This window comes from Otolemur garnettii, unplaced genomic scaffold (genome assembly GCF_000181295.1).
Source record: "Otolemur garnettii isolate 467f Iridium unplaced genomic scaffold, OtoGar3 scaffold00027, whole genome shotgun sequence".
Lineage (NCBI taxonomy): Eukaryota > Metazoa > Chordata > Mammalia > Primates > Galagidae > Otolemur > Otolemur garnettii.
Window position 1 is genome coordinate 19,123,495 of NW_003852422.1, and position 25,208 is coordinate 19,148,702.

At 38.1% G+C, this 25,208-nt stretch overlaps 1 protein-coding gene across 5 annotated transcripts in view; it reads left to right on the forward strand.

The window, feature by feature from the left end:
* Window positions 1–25,208, forward strand: part of TCF4 (transcription factor 4) — a 349,564-nt gene that overhangs the window by 1,449 nt on the left and 322,907 nt on the right. For 4 of the 5 annotated variants that reach the window (XM_012804308.2, XM_023512351.1, XM_023512352.1 and 1 more), the window contains exons 2-3: window positions 746–837; window positions 2,415–2,487. In XM_012804308.2, the coding sequence (XP_012659762.1) occupies window positions 766–837; window positions 2,415–2,487 (145 nt within the window). In that variant the 5' untranslated portion in view covers window positions 746–765. Of the gene's footprint in view, window positions 1–745; window positions 838–2,414; window positions 2,488–25,208 lie in introns of those variants that run through there. The other variant, XM_012804299.1, reaches the window with a different exon arrangement.

Consider the following 25,208-nt stretch of genomic DNA (forward strand, 5'->3'; position numbering starts at 1 on the left):
CCCCTCCCGCGTCGCCTCCCTCCCCCTCGCCGCTCCGGCCCCCCGCCCCTCCCCGGCGATGCCCGCTCCGAGGGACGGAGGACTTTGCCAGGGGCCTGACTTTAATTTTTATAACCCTTTCTTTCACAAATTAGGGTGCTGGACCGTCGCAGGACCCGGCCCTCCACTGCGCGCCCCCCGCCGCCGACCCGGCACCCCTCCCCCCTCTGGACGTGCTTTCACTCCAGAGACGCTCATCTTTAATTTCTTTATAGCTACTTTGAAAAGCGGAGGGGAGTGGTGTGTGTGCGAGTGTCTGAGAGCGAGTGTGTGGGGGGTGGGGTGGAGGGTGGGGGGAAAGTTGAGACCGGATCGTTCCGAGTAGTTTCTCTTTTCTCTGTGATCCATTCATTTCTCGCCCTACCTCCTGTTGCATAAAATGATGCGCTGAAGAGCGGCTTTTTTTTTTTCTTTCCCGGATTTGGTTTTATAGTGGATGTTACCAGTTTGATCGTCTCTTTGGAAATACAATATCGCTTTTTTTTTTTTTTTTTTTTTTGCTATTGCTGCCTATTCCATCTTAAAAAAAAAAAATCCAAACCAAACCCAACCCAACAGCAACTCTCCCATCCCTTCCTCCTTTCCACCTTAATCCCACCCGCCCCCACATCCCCACCCCCAACCCCCCAGTCTCCAAAAATCCGATTGTGTTTTCTCCAAGGATTGGGACTGGATTTTCTGATTGCGGTTATTTCCATGTTTCTAGGTTTGTGTGATTTTGCTAAAATGCATCACCAACAGCGAATGGCTGCCTTAGGGACGGACAAAGAGCTGAGTGATTTACTGGATTTCAGTGCGGTAAGAAAGAGCGGTGAAACTAACAACAGCTGTGAAAAAAACAAAACAGAACAAAAAACCAGACACTTCAGCTAGAACTCAGTAGTAATCTAAAGGACAGGAATAATTTTTAATTGGCTGAATCCTTGGTAAATATGATTGTCTTTTTGACAAGTTTTTTAACTATAATTTTTGGGTGCGATGGAAGACCCAGGCTTTTTTTTTTTCTTCTTCTGAGTTTAATTACTTGCCTTGAATTCTCTACCCACCGATTCCCTAAGATAATGGAATCTAAACCCAGTGAAAAGGAAAAACAGACACCCCTAAAACTACAAATCACCCCTAAAACTTGGCCATGTCTGAACACTGAGAGTACGAAGACTTTCTGCACTGTTCTTCGTTTTCTAATTTTCTGAAAAGAGAAAATAGGGACCCAGTTGTCTCTTTGAAGTTTTACGCTGATGATGCTTTGGATCGGTAGGACCTGTAGCCCTCCTAGCAACATCCTTTCCTGGGATTCTGAAAACTAGCAGATATATGCTGAGCATACATTTTTTAGAACCGTTTGCCTGCTTTGGTAGATTTCATAGTCGTGAGATCAGCACAAAGCGGAACTTACACACTTGTGGAGTTTTACGGCTGTACTTGGTTCTTCTCCATCCCTTTGCGTCCCTTGCCCAAACCAAGTCCCAACCGTGTCAGAGAAATGAATTCATTTTTAATGCCAGATGAGTTTGGTGTAAGATGCATTTGTAAAGCAAAATATAAAGAATCCACAAAACACACAAATAAAATCCAAACCGCCTTCTAAGTGGGGCTTTTTCATGCTGCTGCTGCTGCTGCTGCTGCTGCTGCTCTTCTAAACCTTTTGGAGAAATGGCTTTCGGAAGTTTTGCCAGGAAACGTAGCCCTAGGCAGCTTTGCAGCCCCCTTTCTGCTTGCTGCACTTTCTCCATTCGTTCCTTTGCTTTTTGCAGGCTCTGACTCAGGGAAGGTGTGCATTATCCACTAGATACGTCGAAGAAGAGGGAAACCAATTAGGGTCGAAATAAATGCTGGAGAGAGAGGGAGTGAAAGAGAGTGAGAGTGAGAGAGAGAGAGAGAGAGAGAGTCTTGCTTCAAATTGCTCTCATGTTAGAGACGAAATGAGAATTTAGTGCAGGTGGCACTTTTATTTTTATTTGGGTTCACATATGACAGGCAAATCCTATACGGGATGGAAATGGACATTGCCACGTTTATGGCCAAGGTTTTCACTATAAAACAAACAACTTTTTTCTTCTCCTTTGTGAAGCTAGTGTTCTAGAGAGGTTGCTGCCCTCCAACCTGAATCTTGATAACAATATGGGGACTGTATTTGTTCGAATTGCAGTACTGCTTGGCAGTCTAATGAACCTCAGGGGGGCCAAAAAACCCAGAGTGGTAATGGGGGGGTTGTAATGTTGTGCCTGTTTTAATTTTAAGTTGGATGGTGGTGTGTTTTACTAAATAAACGCATAGCTTTAAACTCTAAGTTACTTGGTAAGAGTATGAAAGATATTTGATGAACTCTGAAGGCATAGATCTTTTCAACTGGAGTATTTCTTTGTTTCTTTTAGATGTTTTCACCTCCTGTGAGCAGTGGGAAAAATGGACCAACTTCTTTGGCGAGTGGACATTTTACTGGCTCAAGTATGTAAATTCTTTTCTTGGTGAGAAGTTAAATGTCCTTAGCTGTTTGTTTACTCATTGTATATTTTTGGCTCTGTTAAATTGTTCTGAAAAAGTCATTGAATTTTAGCCTGCAATCATATGGCTTTTCATTATCCAGCAGTGGTAGAACTTACACAAAATGTTATCTTCTGCAATTAAAATTAGGTCTTTTTTTGTTGTTGTTAAGGATACTGTCTTCAAAATTCCATCACTTAATTTAAAAGCAATTTTCTAATACAGTTGTAATCAAACCCATGAAGATAAGGCCAGTGTTAACATGGAGAATAAATTAATGTTTCCTATTTGAAAATAGAGGGAAAAATCTAACATTCATAAAAAGAGAAACTGCCTTGTAAAAAATATCAATTATTAGGTACTGTGTACAATTAACCCTTTTAAAGAAACGAGCACTTAATTTTGCAGATGACTGCTACGTTGTAAACCATAGCTGTAAATAGCCTCTTGCTAATCGGTGGAACTAAATATGAATTCATTTATATTTTAGATAGCCTTTTTGATGCTTTACCTGTTTCTTATATGTAATCATTTACTTGTGCCATGAATTTTTGCTAAATTTAAAGTTGCAAATTTGGAAGGAGTTTTACATTTTATAAATGAAAGGTCTTTGGGTGATGCTTAAAAAAGACGTTAGCGCTATTCACAAAAGAATCTGTGTGCACAATGATTATCTGGCATCTCAGGGGGAGTTTTAGTATAGGACTATGTGGATGTCTCTTATTAAAAGTGGAGACTGAAAATATTATATCCATTTAAATTTTTTTTTCGTCCAATGAATTTCAAGTAAGAAAGAGTTAGACATTGTTGTCTGCTTTCCTTTATGTCCAAGGCTTAAACCCATTTATGCTTGTTAAACAGCTGCAGCATTTTAGGAGTTCTGGCAGGGGTACATAACAGTACATTAGGCAGAGTACTGCTCTAAAGTCAGACTGGTCGATGTTGACATCTTTTTGGTGTGAGATGCCAGTGGAATTCTCTGTCAACTCTGACTATAATTTCACATCTTTTAATATTCTTTTGGTGCTATAGCCATGAAAGGAATCTGTCTACCTATGTAATTGGAGTGATTGGTATGTTTTTATAAGACCAATGGCTTTTAAAAGTTGCTCATTTCCAAATAAAGCACTTTTCTTTTTCTTGCCTCCCCCTCATAAGTTTAGGGAATTTTGATTGATCTCTATAACTTACAAGATGTGAGATGCCTCTTATGGCTTTATTTTACTTTACTGTTTGGCACACTTTAAGTAAAAGTACTATTGACAATATGTTTGACTTTTACTGTCCTGTTATATTTTCCACTTAGGGACTTAGAATTCTTTTTGTCCTATTTGTATTTTATCTTCTGAATTTCTTTATGTTCTCTGTGTAACTTTAATGATAGAAAACATTACTATGCACGTTCGAAGTAAAGATGAGAACAAGCGTCCTTTGTAGGCATATTAATTTTTCATAGTAAACTATCAAAACAGTAACTTTACTTCAGAGTGATTTTTAAAATAACTTTACTTAAGAAATGTGTATTCAGTTTAAATCTAAAAGGAGATTATGTCATACAGGCACAGAAGTAGACTACTTTCAAAGTCAGGGCAAAATACTAGTTGGCACTGTTGTAAAATGGATGCATTTGGAATAACTTAAGTATAATAGTGTAGCTATGGATTAATAAAGTAAGGTGATGAAGAAGTATGAAATTTTATTACAACTATGTGTCTGATCCATTTTCTATCCTGGCTGTGATGTTTTAAGTGTTTCTAGAGGGTACAGGCTAGATAAATTTAATATGTATTTAATGCATTTTGGTAGGTGATTATATATCAAAACACAATTCTTAAGGCAGTTATGCGTCTATTCCTACATACATCAACCTAAAGAGAGAGATTTCACACCTCCTAAGCTATGTTACAGTCTTTGTTAGGAATATGCAGTAATTATTTTTAAGGTGTTGAACTTTCAAGTTACATTGTACCAGAGGTGTAGTTTTCAGGACCAACTGTTCATTTGCAAGGGCAAAAAGTGTAGTGGCCCCTTTTCTTCTGGCTGCATGATTGCATGACTGCAAAAGCAGGGTATTAATTTTATGCAGTATGATGGGCACTATGAGGGTGCCCATCTACTAGGGTAAAGATTGGAGTGTTAGTTTTCCTCTTTCTAGTAAGACATATTTGAACACAGGGCTACTAGGGAAGAAAGTGGGTTATATTTCCACTTAATAAAAGAGGTTGATCTCTTTTAAAGCATAACAAAAAAAAAAAATCATGAAAACTGCCCTTTACCCATTAACTGGAAAGATGAACTAGGAAACTTTGGAGAGAGAAATAATTTATTAAATTGACTTAAATTTAATATCCATTGTCCTGAGAAGATTCCGATGTCATTTTTATGGGTCACTTGGAAAGTTGGACCTGGGGGGGGGGGAGATCTAAACTATAATCAACTATAGGAGAAATCAGGTGTATTTTTTTCAGAGTGAAGCATGGTAATATTTCATGCTTAAAGTTGCCAATAGTTTTTGATTCCAGTAATACAGGATGCTCCATCGTGATTTGCAATGTGGGAACGAAAATAAAGTGTGGCCATATTCCCTTTAATCTTTCATTTCACAAACATGGTTTTTCCTACCACCTTAAGAAATGGGGAGGCTGCGAGGGAGAATGGAATGTAACCTGAGCTAAGCCTGACATTCCCAGGGAGCATTTTTCACTTGAAAGGCTTTTGTCAACCCAGGAAAGGACCAGCAGTTTTTGTTTGATGTTTGCAGGTGTTCAGCAGAAAGCACTAAAACAATTCAGCCATGATGGTTCAGAGCTGCGATGACCTTAGCTGGGAAAATTGGTGGGCTCTGGAATTATTTTTAAGAAATAGTTATAACCTGTCTGGTAACTGAAACAAAGGGATTTAATATCCGTTATATCATTGATCTTAAAACAAACTAAAAGCATCCACGTGCCTGGATGCTACAGAAATTATTTTCATGAAAAATAAGATGACAAAGTTCACAAAAGGAAAAAAAGGTTATCTAAAGAGTCTGTAACTTGCTGATGAGCAAGGACTTAATTTCTGACATGAGAAAAGTACAGTTACTTGGTTACCTTTGAATCTTTTTGTGAGCAGAGGATAAACATACTAGCTTTGATGTCTTTTGAAAAAGTAGTTTTAAAGTTGAGCTACTAAATATATATTTTAAAGAACTTGTTAGATCAGCCTTGGTCACATCTGTTATTTGTATTTACAGCTAATCTGTGAGGGTCACTGCATCGTCTTCCTTGGTTGAAAAGTTGAGCTCTTTTTCCTGTAACTGTTTAGTCTTACTGAGGTGGTCAGCAGTTGTTAAAGATTTCCAAATGAATGTGTGTTTGAACTATTAAGAGCAGCAGTAAAACACGCCACATTTCTGTCATGGGTCATTTTTGGAAGAGGGAAAACGTTTCTTGACATCCACATAAGTTACCTAACTTGTATTCAAATGGCACCAAAACTACACACCGATTTAGTAAAGCCATTGAGGGAAAAATATCAATCCAATGGGTAGTTTTGTATGACACAGAATTCAAATGGTCCTGAATCAATGTGAGTTCCTGATGATGGCATGAAAAACAGCTGTCTTTTTGTTCAGGGGATCTACTTACTATCTTGTGTGTGTGTGTGTGTGTGTGTGTGTGTGTAACGTATGTGCACGTGTGCCTGCTTGCCTTTTCAAACAGCCTCTTACAATTGTAGTGTAATTCATAATGGTAGTATTTTTTTTGTAAAGGACAGAATAAATTAATAGGTTAAAAAAGGTACAGTGGCATTCAAACCATTATGTTAGAATCATAGAATTTGGGGGATAGAAACCCCTTAAAAATGTATTGGCCAGTAGTGCCTTCATTACACAGCTAAGGAAAACTGAGGCTTAAGTTAAGAGCTTCCAAACTGTGCCTTTATTTGTTATTCTGAAAAATAAGTTTTGATTTGCTAATTCTCTGTGGCCCTGCAAATCCTTTACTGGAAACAACATTGGTCTCCCTGTGTATCTTTCTGTCATCCGTATTGCATAAGAGGGTGTCAGGATTTGTGTGCTGATATTTGTGCCTATAAATGCTTCTACTTGTGCATGTGGCTTCGGAGGACTTTTTTAGGTTTGGAGCTGAATTTTGGATTATTGATCATTCTCTTTTTGCCTTGTCTTCCCTGTGGCTATTTTGCAAGCTGTTGGGTGAAATGCCTGGCATAGTGTTGCCTAATGAACTAGGGAGTGGACTGTATACCTTATAGTCTCACGAGAACCCAATGAGATGCGTGGATCACTGTGGTCAGTTTATAGATGAGGAAACTGAGCCATGTTGAGCAACGCGCTCTGAAGGCTGTAATGAAATGTGTCAGTAATGAAATTAGGTTTTAAAGTTAGGTCAGAGTCTTGAGTCCTTTATACAGATACACACACACACACCCCCCCCCACACACACCCACCTCAGACATAGGTCATTTTTTTAAGAGTATGTAAGCACACAATATAATATTAAGGTTTGACATGAAATACTATCCATGATCTTTAGGGTAGATAGCATTTTTAAAAATGTATTTAATGTAATGATATAAACCATACCTACTCTTTTTCCTGCCTTAGCGTCCACATCTGTCCTCTTAACTCATGACGGATTTCAATGTAACGCAGTGTCTTTTCTCCTATGATGGTTTTCACAAAGAAGATGTAGTAGCTATCTTAAAAGTTACGCTTTAGTGCCATTGGAAATTGATAATCTGCAGGCCAGTGCAAATGGTTTGTTATCAATTGTTTTAATGTAGCTGTTTAGACCAGAAGGTGAGGTAGCCAAGCCTGATCTGGTAATACCTAAAAAAAAAAAAAAAAAAAAAAAAAACACAAAAGAAAGAAATCAGTCTCTTCTCTTTAGCTATAAAAAAGTTTTACAATTCATTGTTAGATCTTTGAAACTTAATATTCAAGAACAATAAGCCTAAATTCTATCTTCGTCACTAAAATAAGCAGTTCTGAAGTTTTGATATGTCTATTACCAGACATGTGCTTAAAATGTTACATTTTGTAAATTCAGAAGGCAGAAGCCGTACTCTATTTGACACTGACTTAAGTAAATAAAATGCATTAAACAAGCGTGGGGATCCAAGAACTGTTGAGACTGAAATGCTTAACATTTTTGACAGCATCAGCAAATTATCCTTACCCTACTATTGTAATGAGGAAATCACTTAAATAACAGATGAACAGCTAAGTCACATAAACATATATAATAGAACTATGTAATGAAAGTTTATGCTGTTAATTGCTCGAATCTGTCTTAAATGCTTAGAATCATGGAGCAGTAAAGACTGTCATATAAACAGTTTTGTTTTGAGCTTAAAATTATTCCTTTTTGCTTTCATCTGTTATGATAAACAAAGTAATTTTGTAAGCTTTAAAGATCAAACATTTACTCCTAATGGTAAACTACATTTTATACTGAAAGTTTGCAACCTCGTCCAAGGCACAGAGTTGAGTCCTGGTGGCCCCAGGCCTGTGATTTTCAACGTTTAGTATTATGATGCTATTTAGATCTGTTCCCATAAGCCAAGATAACAGATCTTAAGTTGCCTAATAAGGAACATGGTGTGTTTTGAAATGTTCTTCAGTTTACAAGTCTTGAACCAAAATGTTCTTGGCCAAACCTTTAGAATCTATATGTATGTTGAATAACTCAGATCTTATACAGACGTAGTGCCAAAAACGAAGCTAGGTAGGAATGGAAAAAATCCCTTTTTTTGTTTTTTATATTTTATGAGCTACTTTTAATGACCAGGTGTTCTTCCAAGGTAACTAGATAGCGCTAAGTATTAGAGAAAGTAAAGTACATTATAGGTGGGGTTTTTTTTTTTTTTAAAGGTTATTTTTGTTACTGGTTTCTTATTACTCCGGGTAGAATTTTCAAAATTGACCACCAGGTTTATTGGCTTCCATTGGAGCTATGTATTGTCTAGATCTGTAAGCCCATTTCCACTGGCAGTGAGGTATGCATGTGGGTTTCTGTGGATGCTTTTGAACCTTTCCACTCTCAGGGCTAATGAGAGAGAGATAAGGGAGAAGTAGCAATTTAATTTTTGAGAAAGATTTGGTTAACGCTTTGTTGTAAGTCATATGTAAGTATGACTTATTTATTTATATTAGACTCACAGGAATAGCACAATTATTGAAAAGGTTGTCTTGTTTACTTTCATTTCAGAAATAAATAAAGGCCCAGTTAATCAGCATATCAAATACCCAGGTGTGTTTAAAATCAGTTTATGTGGATAAATTTCAGGGCGACAGGAACGTATTTTATTTAAAGGTACAGCCACACGATTGTTCAAACGGATGCTTTTGTACTTTTGTGTGACAATTAACATTTAATGAATGACTTTCCAGACTGCCATTGGTGGTAATTACTATATGTAGTTTATTAACTGCAATCCATTGTTGGATGTGCCTGTATTGATTTGTTTTGCAAACAACCCTTCACATGTGCAGCAGTATTTGTACATTACTTTTTAAAGAACCTGTTTCACTTGCTGATGCTGATATTGCCTCTAAAAACTTGAGCTTATAAATTCTCATGGAGCTTGTAAAGTCTCACGTAATTTTGGTTGAATTGCGAAATTTAGCAAGTTTTGGCTGTGAAAATTTTGCATTCCCATCCTCGGAGAAACCCAAAGAAATGGCACAATACTGTTTTTCAAGTAAATGATTTGTAGAAATGCAGAGTTAGACGAGGTTGTAGGGATGCTCCATTATTTTTTAGGTAAGGAGCCAAGGTTTTGGAGGGTGAAATGTCTTTTGCCCAAATCATGCAGTTGGTTATTGGCTATAATAAGACACAAATACACATGTCCTGACCCTCTGGTCAAAGACCCCATGCTGCTTTTAATTAAGGTTTGGACTCGATCCGTTAGTACCAACTGTATATTTCTTAAGAAGAGGAAAACTTGCATAATCTCCCATTTCTGAAAAAAAAAATAATAAAAATTGAGACTGTGAGAGGTGGACATCGTAATCCAGCTCACTTGTCATCACGTGTTCTAATTTGGCCAAGGCAGTTGACGAATAACTGTTAAAATGTATTGTGTTATTAAAAATAACAAAGTAAGACCCATGATTAAATATCAGGGCTGTAATTTAATCTCAGGGGTTCTGGTGCTGTTCATAAACCATTTGACTTTTTTCTGTAACAGATGACGTCAAAATCCAGCTTGATTGAATTATGACCCTGGGTTACAGCGGCACCTGCCCGTGCCTCTGTGCTTCTTGGCATGTCAGCATTTCCATTACAAACTTTTTTTTTCCCCCTCTGACATTTTTAACTTCAAATAGTTAAACTGGACTGATGGTTGGCGTCTAAACTTTCAGCCCCTTGGGAAAAGTCTATTTTCTCAATAAAACAGAAGAAGGTGGTGACAAAGCCCATTACAGAATACCTCTTAGAATGTCCTTCCTTGCTTTAATCTTCCATTAATTTAAACATTCCCTTTTGGGGTACTTAGCTGAATTGCAAGGCACCCAAATGGAAGGTTTTTAATCTCACATTTCCCACGTCAAGACTTAAGTACTAGGTCATGAGAAGACTGTTAAAAAATTATGAAAAGACCTAGTATCTATGGAGGTTATTGAATTTACAGCCCGGATCATGCAGTTTTCATATTAAGTAAAATGCTGCAGAGTAAGGCGTGATAAACATGCAAATTGACGTATCTTGTGAGTAATTGCTTTTATATTCACTTAAGTTGAGTAAAAATTGATAATGAATGGTTAGCAAGGTATATTTATTTACATTGCTATTTAGAAACTTTTTAGTATAGCTTCAGTTTAACCCCTTGGGTTTTCGTATGTTGAGATGGAAGATGGATGCTTTTGTGTGTGGCAAGCTAGCCATAGTAGGTAGTAGCTGTTAATCTACCTATCATAATTGTGATTCATGGGTCATCTAATATATTTTTTAGTACATGCTCTGTTCCCACCCTTGTGTTAGCAATGATGGGACATGGAGAGCTCTGTGTGAGAAAGGCGCTGGCCTTACAGGGCATATATTCTAACAGGAAAAGGTAGAAACGTCTAAGTATAATTGACATCCAGTGTTTAGGAGACACAACGTTGGGGGAGCTTGGAAAATAATAACATTTCTTGTTAAGGAAGATTAATAACGAAGTGTTCATGGACACGTTGGCTCTGATTCTTGAAGGGGGGGATATTGACATGTGGATATTGAGATTGAGTATGTTAAGGTGGCTGTGAGCCAGGGACAAAGGAAAGAAATGACTAAGGGCGGATTAAAAAGAACACTTAAAAAGTGACGTGCCTTGTCTCTGCGGTGGGGTCAGCTCTGATCTAGGCACTTAGGATGACTTCCAGGCAGAAATCTCTGTCTTGGATGCTTTTTTTCTCTTTTCTGATTTTGGATTTCCAGGGGGGAGGGTTTGTTATAGATTATAATCTAGTTCCATCCAAAAGTATATATTTTTAATAGAGATATTGGGATGGAAATTTTGGGTTTTCCCAGTTCCAAACTCTTCTTATTATGTTATCTAGCAATGGAAACTTTCTTGAGCCAAAATGGTAGCCAAATTTGGACAAGGAAATTATTTTTTTAAACAAATTCTGGAAATCTGGATTTTTTTTTTTTTTTTGTAATGTGTACCACTATGTAGTAGTTTCAGGTTGACAGCAAGATGGAACCTTAAAGTCTGACATCTTAAACTGAAAAAATAATTTGAAACTCACCAATATAGTTCAGGATGCATTTTCATTTTTTTTTAAAAGGAAAAATATTTTAGGATTACAGAAATTCATCACTACAATTTTTATTCTTATCACTGCCATCAACGTTACCAAGGCCACATTTTTTTATTTTTGTTTCAGAATCTAGCAGGGAAATGTGATAGTTGTTATTGCATTATTTATTCCAAGTAATAAATTTGGAAATGCATTTTAAAAACTTACTCATCTTAGTCAAGATTAATATTTGTGAAAACATCATAGAGTGGCCAGATATAAAATCTATCATAATTATATCATAAATAGGAAAATATTTATATGTGTATATATGTGCATATATATCCCATTTCTTTCCCCAAGAATTGATGAATTGGGGGAAATTCTGTGTGGGACGTCCAAGTATTTTAATGTGACATGTGCTTCAGGTTCCATAATAAAGCCAAAGAAAGACTCAAGTGATGATTGATAACTCGCTTGAGAAGAATTTATTAATGAATGTTTGCTACAGAGTTTAAACAAAGATTTTTTATGACAAAATATTCTAGATTTTTAAAATTTTCAGTTAAGAACCTATAAATCCCCCAACCTTTTTGTTTACTTTTCAAAAAATAAGAGATTCATATTGGAAATGTTTTGTAATCTTTCAAGTTTCAACTCAAAGAGGAAAAATTTTGTTCATCAGATGGTAATAATATTTACAGATTGAATACAATCCCATTCCTAGCCCAGACTGGAAGTTTGAGAAAAGACTGGACAATATACATTTTAACACTAATTTGAATTATTGCATTGTGTCCTCTTGAACATCACTGTCCACTGACTAATGTCCCAAACCATTGAGTACTTTTCTGTTCTCTTATGGGCACCCTCACTCTTTATCTAGTTACTTTTAACTACAAGATTCATTTTCTTCTCACACCTAATTTCCCCCTGAATTTATTAACTTCTTTTTATTCTTCAGTTTATCTGTTTGGCCAGTGTGAAATTATTTTTCTTTTATATGGGGTGTATATGTGTAGTGTCCTACTTGTGAGAGAATTTATACTTTGATGCTTAGTAATTTTGGTAGAGTTGGATGAGAGATAATATTAATTGTTTAAGGCTTGTAAGCTTCAGAAAAGTGAAAGGGGATGAATTCATGTCTTTTTTTTTTGTTTGTTTGAGACAGATTCTCAGTATGTCACCATAGGTAGAGTGCTGTGGTGTCACAGCTCACAGCAACCTCAAACTCTTGGGCTTAAGCGATTCTCTTGCCTCAGCCTCCCAAGTAACTGGGACTACAGGTGTGCGCCACAATGCCCAGTTATCTTTTTGTTGGAGTTGTCATTGTTTTTTTTTTGTAGCTGGCCTGGACTGGGTTTGAATCTGCCAGCCTTGGTGTATGTGGCTGGTGTCCTACCCACTGAGCTATGGGCGCCGCTGCCCCTGTTATTTTTTTTTCAATTTGAATATATTTCATTGGAGTAATGATGACATTATTAGGATAATTAACTTTTATTCACTCGTTTGCTCATTTATTCATTCACTCATTCATTTAGTAAAAATTTTTTTGAGAGCTAAGATACAAGTTAGCGCTTTAGATACTGTGGTGTTATAAGGAAGAAGCAATTTTGACTTTTGATATTGCTGTTGGATAAAAATTCCAGGATGATTCAGAGCAGGTACTTTTAAAATTAGTGATATTGAAATATACAAGTGGACTTCTTCAAAAGACACTTTTCCAATATGACTTAAGTACAGACCTCACATTTCCAAAGGAAACAGAAGTTCTAGAATCTGTGTGCATGCACACCTCTACATGAGTCTACGTGAAGGAGCTGAATTGGCAGGATTATGGAAATTAGACCTTGAAGTGTAGTGTATGAGTGTGCTTGCAAATCTAGTACCAGAGCCTCCGGGGAGGCAATGGCAGTTAGGTTCCGTTTGTTCCTTTTGAGTAGGAATTAAAAAGTTGGATGTGTAGATGGTACTCATTTATTTCCAGGCCTCTAGATAACACATGCTTATCTTTAATATTTCCACATTTAAATTTTTATTTATTTTTTATTTTTTTGAGACAGAGCCTCAAGCTGTCCCCCTGGGTAGAGTGCTACGGCTTCACTGCTCACAGCAACCTCCAACTCCTGGGCTCAAGCGAGTCTCCTGCCTCAGCCTCCCAAGTAGCTGGGACCACAGGCGCCTGCCACAACGCCCAGCTATTTTTTGGTTGCAGCCATTATTGTTATTTGGCGGGCCCAGGCTGGATTCAAACCCACCACCTTAGGTGTATGTGGCTGGTGCCTTAGCCGCTTGAGCCACAGGCGCTGAGCCCACATTTAAATTTTTAAAAATATTTATTTTTAAATTTACACAGAACAAAGTTATCCTTTTACTTTTAAAATTAAGCAGGTATTTGTTGAGCATCTGCTCTGTGTCAGGAAATACGCTGGGCGCTGGAACTAAAGAGATGGACAAGACAGGTGTGTTCCTGGCATTGCATAAATGTGGAAGGCAGACATGAATGGAATAATCAGCCAAAGGAATACCAGGTTCTACATCTGAGAGGTGTGTGGCACGAGAAGAGTTGGCAGTAGGGCTGTGACCGAGTCAGGTAGTCAGGAAAGGCTTCTTTGAGGTGAGCACAGCTAAACTGATGGTGGATGAGGGGGAGTTACATGGGTGAACTTGGCTCAGGCAATAGGTTCCATGCAGGCAGAGCAGCATGCCTTGAGTGGAGGTAGGTGGGGGGAAATAGGGCATGATTTCAGCTGAGGCTGGCAGTAGGGTCAGGGTCCGCTCCTACAAGGTATATCCATGGGAAGCTTTGCAGTGCACTGCTAATCAGACTGAACCCTCTGCAGCAGCTTGGAATATAAACCCAAAGGGTAGCAGTGTGGGAGGGCCACATCAGTTGTGAGGCTTCTGTACAAGAGCAGTGAGAGATGGGGTTGCTGGTACAGCACTGTGGATGTGAAGTTAAAGAATTCCGTAGACCTTATTTGTAATCAGTACCTTTAGGCCATTGGGAAGCATTCTTAGTAGGCACTTGATCTTTTGGGGAGTGAAACTTCCCATACTTTACACATTTGAAAATCTTCCATCCTTTATACCTTCTGACAGTCACTGTGCAATCTCATTCAGCTACCATGTAATGTACACTGCCTTTTTAGCAACCAAGTGCTATGGAAGTGCTTTTAATTTTCTGAGAAAAGTGTTGGATTGAGTTTTGCAATGTTGCTTTGCAAGGCTGCAAAGGTGGAAGCAGATTTTCTTGAGTGGGATTTGCTAATTAGGCACTATTCAGGCTTTTTATAGCTTATGCTCCTGTGAGCAGTCAATACTGGTGGTTTAGTAGTTACTGAATTCACTCTCCCCCTGCCTGTGGTCAGGTATCAGGATAGCATGGCCACGAGATATTACCGAGTGTCTTTGTTGGTGAACTTCAGGAGGGTGGTTTGATTTATGTGATATTCTATCTGGGATCGCAACATTATTATTTGATTGTATTTTGTCTGAGGCAGCCCATGGGGGGAAATGATCTGTTAACTCTCGATTAGGAATGAAATGAAGCTTCCCTTTTTACAAATCCCAGTGAACGTCCGTCTTTTTCTGTGACCATCTCTCTTTCTACCTGCCTTCCCCCCGTCTCATTTTCCCACTGTTTACTCAAACCAGTATGCTCATCAGTCCATTTTAGTTAGGACTAATTATCACTGTTCTTTTTGTCTGTTTACTGTTCAAGTTGAAGAAAAAGTATTTTCTTTCTATTTTTGGTGAGGCCAGCTAGTTGGAGCTTTGGAGTAAGGCGAGGGGCATGGGTTGCGTCCTGGTGTCTGTGCTAGGTGGTAACACGTGGTTCTCTGCCTCTCGGGCTCCCTGTTCCCTTCATCGTGAGGGTGCTGAAAGGAGAGTGGCATAGAACTGTCTGTACCGAGTGAAAAACTCGGGAAAGCATGTGCCCACTGCTGGTGAGTGAGGAGCAGAACACTGCTACAAGTGGGCAGCACTCTCATGCTGCTTCTGCCTCTTAGAGAATTGCTATCAGCATCCAGGCACACTTAGTCACTTAATTAGAACTAAAGTGAAATAGAACACACAAAGAGCTTCTACAGTATCTACAATACTTCTTCTTTTGATAAGAAAAACATGATAGAATGTTAAGGCTGACAAAGCTGGGAATGGGTTGATAGCCATGAGTTAGAATATTTATTTTCTTTACGCTTGAAATATTTCGTCATTAAAAACAAAACAAAAATAAAAATAACAAAGCAAAAAGTCTCCCCGTCGTTCACATTCCCTCTGGCCACAGATAGTCTTTCTTAACCTGGTTCCTTGCAAGCCTTTTGGTGTTTTCTACCTAGGGTACTTCTGTAGGCTTTAAATTTCATCCCAACCAAATGTTCTAAACCATCATATTTTATTGCATGATGTTTGGCACCGAACAGAATAAGCTACATAGCAGATATAAATTGTGAAGCTTAATGCTGTAGTGAACACTCGTGAACCCACCGCTCAGCATGGTGCTGGAGTACTCACTGTCACGTGCTCAGCCTGTCTCTGTGAGTCCTCACTATCCACGTTCTTCCCTAGCCCTGTGTCTTCCCTGCTAGAGGTAAACATTCTCATGTGTGTGTATGTTTTTTTTAAGTAGTTTTGTGACATGCATACGTATCCATAAACAATATTGTACGTTGGCTTGGTTTTGCTTGTTTGGGAAGATTCTAAAAATGATACCATATTGTCTTGTCCTCCTGGCTTTTTCACTCAGTGTTTTTATTCCCAATGCTGTTGTATGTGGCATGAGTTCATTTTCACTGCTGGAGAATATGTCACAATTTACGCATGCACCTTCCAGTTGACGATCTTTTGGGTTGACTCCCATTGTTCGGAGTGGGAATAGTTCCTTGTACGTCTGTCTATCTTGAGGCACGTGGAGAAGACTTTCTCTGTAGGGTGCGTATCTATGAGTAGAATGGTTGGTTTGTAGAGTTATCAAAGTCCAACACGACCAGATAGCGTCCAGTTATTTTCTAGAGATGTTTACTCCGCTGTGTACACTCCACCTGCAGCCTAAACTTTATTATTGATGCATATCCTTGCTCACCTTTGTGGCCCATTTTTAATTTAGTAGCAAAATAGTGGATATAAAATAAAAAATGTATCTCATCAGGTTCTTTGCATTTTCTGGATGAGGCTGAACATTTTTGTATGTATTTCCTTTTTTCTTTTTCTTTCTTTGAGAGGAGTCTCACTATGTCACCCTCAGTAGAGTTCTGTAGCATCACAGCTCACAGCATCCTCAAACTTTTGGGCTTAAGTCATTCTCTTGCCTCCGCCTCCCCAGTCACTGGGACTGCAGGAGCCCACCACAACACCCGGGTATTTTTTTATTATAGTTGTCCTTGTTTAGCAGTCTCTGGAGGGGTTTGAACTCACCAGCCCTGGTGTATGTGGCCAGTGCCCTACCCACTAAGCTACAGGCGCCAAGCCTGTATTTATTTCCTATTATTCATTGTTGTTTTTCTGTGGAATCTCCTCCTGCGCTACTTTCAATGGGCTTGCTGGATTTCTCTTAGTCATTTGTAATCTTCCTGAGACATTTCTGGATAATAATTCTTTCTTGGTTATACATGCTGCAAATACCTTCCCTTACATTATGACTTGACTTTTCATCCTCTTTGATGGTATCCTTTCATGAATGGAAGTCCTTAAATTTATTGTAGTCATGTTATTACTTTTCCTCCCTTTTTTGTGTTTTGTGTTGTGGTTGGAAAAGACTTCTTTACCCCATGGTTATATATTTTATTGTATGTTTCTTTTGAAAAGGATTTCATGGTTTTGCCTCTCACATTTAACTATAATGCAGTTGGGATTGATTTTGTGTGGGGTGGGATGTAGGGCTCCAATTTCACTTTTCCATAAATGTCTAGATACCCATTTGTTCTCTAGAATCATTTTTTGAAAAGTTGGTCCTTTTCCCATTTACAGTGCTATTTTGCAGCAACCTCAAACTCTTGGGCTCAAGTGATCCTCTTGCCTCAGCCTTCTAAGTAGCTGGGACTACATGAACCTGCCAAAAAGCTCAGCTAGTTTTTTTGTAAAGATGGAGTCTCGCTCTTGCTCAAGCTGGTCTCAAACTTATGAACTCAAGCAATCTACCTGCCTCAGATTCTCAGAGTGCTGGGATTACAGGCATGAGCTACTGTGCCCAGCCTTTTACATATATTTTTATGGTGATTTCTTTATTTCCTTTAATCAGTTACTATTGTGAGTGGCATTTATATATTTTGCTATGGTAAGCTACCTTTGCATTTTTGGGGTAAAGTTAATGATGTATTTTTAGTGCTCTTTTAAAAGTAATATCCTGGACGCAGTTTTCAAGTATTTTCTTTAGCAAATATTAGTTTTTTCTCTTACTTTCCTGCCTAGTTCTGGATACAAGGATATAAGGATAGATTTGTACAATGAATAGGGGAACATTCTCATTCTGTCTTCTCTGGAAGATTCTATAATAAGGGTGAAACAATCTGTTCCTTGAAATTAGGTCAGACTTACCTGTATAATTACGCCTGGGGTAAGATTTTAAGGTGCTTCAATAGTTTTTGAATATTATACTATTGAAAATAGGAATTTTTATTTGTGTCTTCATTATTTGTCCTTGATTAACCTGACCAGAAGTTTTCCCCATATATTAGTCTTTCCAAGAGTCAACTTTTGGCTCTGTGGATTATTTTTATTGTGTTTGCTTTCTACTTCATTAATTTTTATCTGTATTATTTCCTGCTTTCTATTTACTTAGGTTTATTCTGACTTTTTTCTCCTAACTTGAGTTGACCACTTAGTACATGAACTACTGTCTCTGTATTCCACAGGGTTTAAATTATAACATTTTCATCATTTCATATTTATAGTATTTAAAAACTTCCCATATGATTCCTCTTGACTCTCGCAATATTTATTGGTGCCTTTAGAATTTTATTAATGAATGTATCATTTATCTTGTTATTATTGACTTCTGTTATAATTGATTGTCAGAGAACTCTTCTGTGTGGTGACAATTCTTTGATCTTATTGAGACTTGCTTTATTGTCAATTTTTTAAATTAATCAGTTTTCATAAATTCCATTGTATGCTTCAGAAGAACCTGTATTCTCTTCTTATTGAGTTGAGGGATCTGTGTGTATCCAGAAGTTCAGGCTTCTTAATTGTACCTTAAAATCATCTATACCTTTGCTAATTTTTTAAATCTTTGTGACATATTTGTTTCTGAGAAAGCAGATTGAAATAATTATTTCTGATGATGAATTTATAAATTACTCTCTGTTTCTGTTTTGGCTTTTTATATATTAAAATGATATTATTATATGCATTTGTGTTAAGAATTACTGTATCTTTGCAGTGAAGTAAACCACTTATTCAGTTTACATGTGGTCACTCTGTCTCCCTTTCCTTCGGTCCTTAAGTCCATTTTGTATGACCTTGGTATCGTTATCCCACTTCTTGGCCAATATTTGTGTAGTTTATCTCTTGTTTAACCTTTTACTTTCAACCACTTCATGTTGTTATGTTTTAAATATCCAGATTGACATTATTTCCCTCTCATTACTCTACTGATTTTGTTGTGCTGTCTTTTGAACTCCATGGTGGCTCATACAGGTCTGATGTCCTTCTAATCATCCTTCCTGTCAGATCTGTGTTTTCTCCTGATTTTTTTTGGTATTTAGCAATTTTACCATAATGTGTCTGTGTATTTTATAATTTTATTTGCTATGCATTGTTTTCCATGCAGCTATGGCTTTCTCTGTTCCTTTAATTCAGATACATTATCAGATTTTATCTGTTCAAATATTCTACTCATTCATTTTATTCTCTTCTTGGAGACTTTGAATGTAAGCATGACCTTTCTGTCCTCCTTTTCTCTTAACTTTTCTCTCATATTTTCTAGCCCATTTATATCTGCTGCATTCTGGGCAATTTCTTTAGATCCATCTTCTAATTCTCTAATTTTCTCTTCAACATTATCTATTATGTTGTCTGATGCATCAATGGATTTTTAAAATTACGTTGCTTAACTTTTCTATTTCTGAAACTTTTATTTGGTTCTCTTGAAACTGTGCCTGCTATTTATTATACTTTCTCATTCATTTTTGTGATTCTGCCTTTGATTTTTTAAAAATATGACATGTAGCTATTTTATGATAAAGTCAGTATCTGTATTCCATAGAAGGAGTCTGGTTTCATGGGCTATAAGGAGTCTTGTTTCTCCTGAAACAAGTTTTCTTTGTTTTCCTTATTTGTGATGCTTAAGAATTCATACCTGGGAGGTACTAAATGAATGAAAATCTGGGAATCTGAAGTGGGAATTCTTTCCCCAGAGAGGAGTGGTTGTGCTTCATGGTCTCTTTCACGGGTCTCTTGTTTGGTTGGCTCTTTCGTTCACCGTGGCCCAAGGGTGAGCCTTCTGTCACAGTGCTAATATTGACATTTCCCATCAGAGCATCCCTGCCTCTTGTGTGTACCTTGTACTACTGAAAATGAAAGTTTTGTTTTATTTTTGGTACCATTAACATTTCCCGATTTCTTACATTCATACTCTGGCAGAAATATTTTTAGTGCTGAATGTTGGTTGTTTTGTAGTGAGAGAGGCCCTTGGACTCTGTAGTTTGTCGTACTTTGGGAAGCAGAATTCTCATTTATTCTTTGACCCTTTTCATTCTGTCTTCTGTTCCCGTGTATCAATTGAAACTAGTCTTGCTAAGATTACCAATGACTTCCGTCCCTCTCAACAACTTTTGAGACAATGTTTTTTTCCTTTAAAAAAAATAGAAATTTTGTGCATCTAGATTCTCCCAACACAGTCTCCTCTGCTGGTATTCTTCCTGCCTCTCCTTTGCTGGCAGTCCTTTTTCTGTCTGAATCATAAATATTTGAGTCCCTCTGGGATCTTATAGGACCTTCTTTTCCTCTTCTGTTGAAAGGCAGTTCAGCGTAGTGCCTCTATCTGGAATTAGACTGAGTTGCTCTCATCCTGTGACTAGGAGTGTGACCTTGTTTCCTCATTGTAAGGTGGAGATAGAAACACTGTTGTTGGAAGGATTCAGTAAGAACCCTGTGCTGTGCACTAGCCCATGTCCAACATATAGCAGGCACTCAGTACAGGTCTACTTGTATTCCCATGTACATTTTCTTCCTAAGTCATCTCCTCTGTTTCCACGATGACAGGTCTCATATATATTGCCCCAGTACCATCTGTGCCTCCCAGTGTCAGTTTCTAGAGCCAGCTGTCTATGATATTTGATTTCTCCCATCCCCTTAGTGTATGCCCGCCCTGGATTTCTGCATAGAGGCAACGGCACTACCATGCACATATTTGATTAAACCAGGTTCTGGATGCTTTGGCTCCTTCCTTTCCGTTACCTTCTCCTCACCTAATAATTGTGGAGTTCTGCTTTTACCAGTTGAGATCAAGTCACCATCATTTTTTCCCTCAGTCTATAATTACAGCCTCTTAAATACTTTCCCCACTTCCACTCCTTTCCTGTTGAATCTATTTTGCTAAGCAATCAAAGTGATTTTTTTTCTAATTCAAACAGAGCATGCTGTCTCTAGTATCAGTGTTTTTCTCATAAAGCCTTGAATCACTTCTATTCTCCTTCAGCACGTCCTTGAGGTATGCCTCCACAACCTCGTTTGGTTCCTTTCTCCTCTTGCTTTGTACGGTCTGGCTTCATCAGACGTCTTTTAGGCCTTGGACTTGGCCAGGCCCTTCCCTGATCCGGTACCTCTGCGTGTGTCACAGAGCACCTCTCTCCTCACCTTTGCCTGGCTAACTCCACTCAAAGCTCATCGGAAATGAGGTTTTCTCAGAGAGACTTGCTTTATCTACTAAATCAAAGCTTTTTTTGATTCAATAAATGTGAACGTTTTAAAATTAATAATTTGATAAACATGTATGTATCTTAAAAGGAATTCACTAAATAATATGAATAACAGTTCTGTGAGACCATGCTTATTTTTCATTTAGAGTCATAGTTTTGTCACTGGAAACCATCGTCTTCCCTGTTGTCCTCAATTAATGGGTTTTCAGGGTCATAAAAATGTCTTACGGTTGTTTTGCAGCTTTTGCATTTGCCCACCCACTTTGCATGTGCCCTTTATTACCAGATAAAGTATTGGCCCAAATCAGGGGTTAGAGAACTGACAGTCACTGAGTATTGTATGTTGGGCTTTTTAATGTTATTTTCATAGGTTAAACTCTAAAAAATACGGTTATCCCCAAGGCACTGAAGAGGAACTGAGATTCAGAAAATCCTCTGACCTGGGTGAGGCTGTATAACTCATGGGAGGCAGAGCCTATGTTTAGTCCAGGAGTTTGAACTCCAAGAGAAGAGCTCTTTCCATATCTTCTGTCTTATTTCTTCTCTGAGCGAACTCACATACTGTGATACAGACTACAGTTCCCAAAGTTCCTCCACATGCATTATCAGATGTAAGATGTACATCAGGGCTGGGCGTGGTAGCTCTCACCTACAATCCTAGCACTCCGGGAGGTCAAAGTGGGTGGATTGCTTGAGGTCAGGAGTTGGAGACCAGCCTAGGCAAGAGTGAGACCCTGTCTTTAAAAAATAGCCTGGTGTTGTTGCAGACACCTGTAATCCCGGCTACTTGGGAGACTGAGGCAAGAGGATCGATTGCATGAGCCCAAGGTTGCTGTAAGCTATGATGCCAAGGCAGTCTAGCCAGGGTAACAAAGTGAGAGAATGTCTCAAAAAAAAAAAAAAAAAAGTGTACATCAGGTTCTAGAGAGGGCGGGGCATTATAACATTTTATTACGGTGTAGTCTTTTTATTCACTACTCTTCATTGCACTGAGCATCCGTTTGAGGTCCTGAGTTTACAGATGAGAAAAATTAAACAATGAGTGATTGAGTTCTCTGTGAAGTGACACAGTGAAATACTGAATTGTTGGTGTTTTTTTAAATTAGTTGGAGAAGGAGAAAACACAGATATGTTTTAAATTTTAATAGTTGTATTTGTCTGTTTTCTGTTTATCTATCTATGATTGAATATATTTGAGAATAAATTTAGTACAACTAGGCCTTGAGTTTTTTTTTTTAAAGTTAATCCTTTATATAAAAATATTAACTGGGTAAAAGTCCATTTAATACTAAATTATGGCAGAAATCAAGAAAGGCTAACCTTATGGAAAGCGTGCTCGGGTTAGTTGGTTCCTTTAGGCAAGCCAGGTAGAGCGTCCTTGGCCAGACAAAGGAGGCAGGAGGGCCCACTCCCAGGGAGCTGGGAGAGGGGCTTTGCAGTGTCAGGGAGAGCTAATGGTTATATCTAGAGCTTCCCTGAGACCTTCCATGGTTCTCTCCTCCTTTACTAAATATTTTGCTTATTGGCAGGGCACTCCGGTTCAAATATGCATGTTGATGTTTTGAAATTATAAATCTAAAATTTTTTTCAAAGCCCATTTTTTAATATCTATTTCTTTATTATGGATTTCCCTGTGTTTCTTTTTACACGTATAGGCATTTGTAAAGGAAAAGTTTTTTGAAAGACAATTACTCTTTCTCACTAAGGAAATAGAGATGAAACAGATGTCTCTGAAACTGGAATAGTATAACTAGAGCATGGGTCAGCAAACTTTCTCTGAAAGGGGCCAGACAGTCAATATTTTTGGCTCTGTATTGCGACTATTATGTTCTGCTGTTGTGGCATGAAGGTTGCTGTAGACAGCAAGAAAGCCAATGAGCATTACTGTATTCCAATAAAACTTTATTTTCAAAAGTCAGGTAGCCGTTGAATTTTGCATAAAGAGCTGTAGTTTATAGACCCCAGATTGGAGAAATGTATCTTAGAAGCAGACATGAGGAGAAATGGGTCTCTCCCCCCAGCCTTCTGCATCATGAGTGCTCTCGGGTGATGTGCTTTTAAGTCTTAGAGAGTGAATTTATTCATTTGAAAAATGAGACATTTTTCTTGTATGGACAATTTCTGTTTTCTTTACATTTTTTATGTGTTTAATGTTCTAGAGTGAGCATGTGTTACTTTTGTAAACAGAACAGACTATTTAAAAATTGAAACACAAGCTAAAAATAGAATGTTATTGTGAGAAAAATATTGTGTGTGTGAAAAGAACTTCGTAAAAAGTAGATCAGATTCTTTGTGGAACGAGGATGGAGATAAATAAGTCAATAGTTGTTAGGTATGAAGATCATTATGGGCAAAGGTTGTTTCTCACTTAGGAATTTTGTGTCATACGTTACCATCTTAGATGGAGAGCCATTACCTGATTATTTTTATAGCATTTGTTTATACATTTACCAATTAATTTAGACAATTTATCGAACCATCACTAAGTGTAGAGGACTGTGTTGAGTGCTTGAGGTAGAATAAATGATGACAAATAAGAAAATTCTTTATTTGAAGGAAAGCACATTGATGGAGATTGACACTTCATAAAATATTATCCTCTTGTCTGATAAATTCTTGATTAGAAGCATATACATACAGGGAGGCGACAGAAAATATGAACCAGAAAATATGAACCTCCACTTTCCATGGAGGAAAGTGCCAGGGAACGTGCGCAGGGATTGGCCTTGAAAACAAGCAGGGAATCTAGACCCGACAGAAGGGTGAAGGGCAGTGTACGCCAGTGGGAAATTCTGTGTGGCTGAGAACTTTGCAAATCACAGGTCATCTTCTAAGACAGAGATGGTGTTGCTAGGGAGTGGGATTTATGCTCTTGGACCCATGGAATGCTTTGGGAATCTAAAGATATGTCACTTTTCCATAGGCGAGTTCATAGAGCATGAAGATGTTAATATTTTGTTTACAGTTTGAGAATAAGGATGACTTTATGAGCATTACAAACTTCCTGTGTGTTTCCCTTCTGGGAAAGAAGAGGAGTTCGCAGATACACGTGTGGACAAACGCTTCATTGCCCTGCTTGACGGGGGCAGCCAACCCTCTTGATAAGCTTCAGTAAGGTTTATTATCACTTTATTTACTTAAGGCCCTGAGTGTATGTGAGATTGTGCTGAAACCGTTATTCCTGATTTCCTCAAAGAGCTGGTTAGGCAAGATCAGAGAGGCCTTGTCACTGATAGAAGTCCGCACACCTCAGTTGCCTAAATGTATGGCTGTTAATAGAATTTCCTTATTTGTAAGGCAGTGTTCCTCATAGGCCCTTCCTACTAGAGTTAGGAGCTTTCAATGAACTTACCCAACCCTATAGCCCTCAGCCCTACCTTCAGCATACAGTGAGAGCTCAGTACCTGTTAGCAGGTAATAATGTGATTAGAGTTGTGAAAATCCATAGTTTCATTCCCGTACACTCACAGATAGGGTGCTCACAAGTAGTTGATTTCCTTTATCGAACACCTGAGACGTTTGGCATGATTTGTTATACAAACGTCTGTGTGGGCCCATGTGTTTCTGGATCTTCGTGGGTCATTTGTTTGAATCAAAATCCCTTAACCCTTCCCACTGCTGTTTAAGTTTTTTACTGTGATGAGAGTTGGATCACGTATTTTCTATATAAAATAGCCATAGTGTAGATAAGTGATGAATATTATTGTGTGCTTTTTTTTTTTTCTCTAATAGCTTCTAATATTCAGTGGGCAAATTTTCCTTGTTAAGAGACACTGACAAGGCCAGTTGGCCTAAAATTAGATGGCGCAGCTGTGTTTTGAATCAAGGCCCCACATGTGCTCTTCACACCCTTTGCCTGCTGTGCGTGCCTGCCTCTATCCTGCCTCAGGAAGCAGCCTTTTTGGGTGAATGTTAACATCCATGTTTTTCCTGGTACACCCAGAAAGGTGCTTCTGTGTAATTGTACACCATGTTTATTCACGTGTATGGAATGGCGAAACCCAGAAGAAAAAATAAGCCTCGTTTATTTATTTTTATTTATTTCTTTACAAAACTATCCTTTAGTATCATAAGTAAAACTCTGGAGCCCA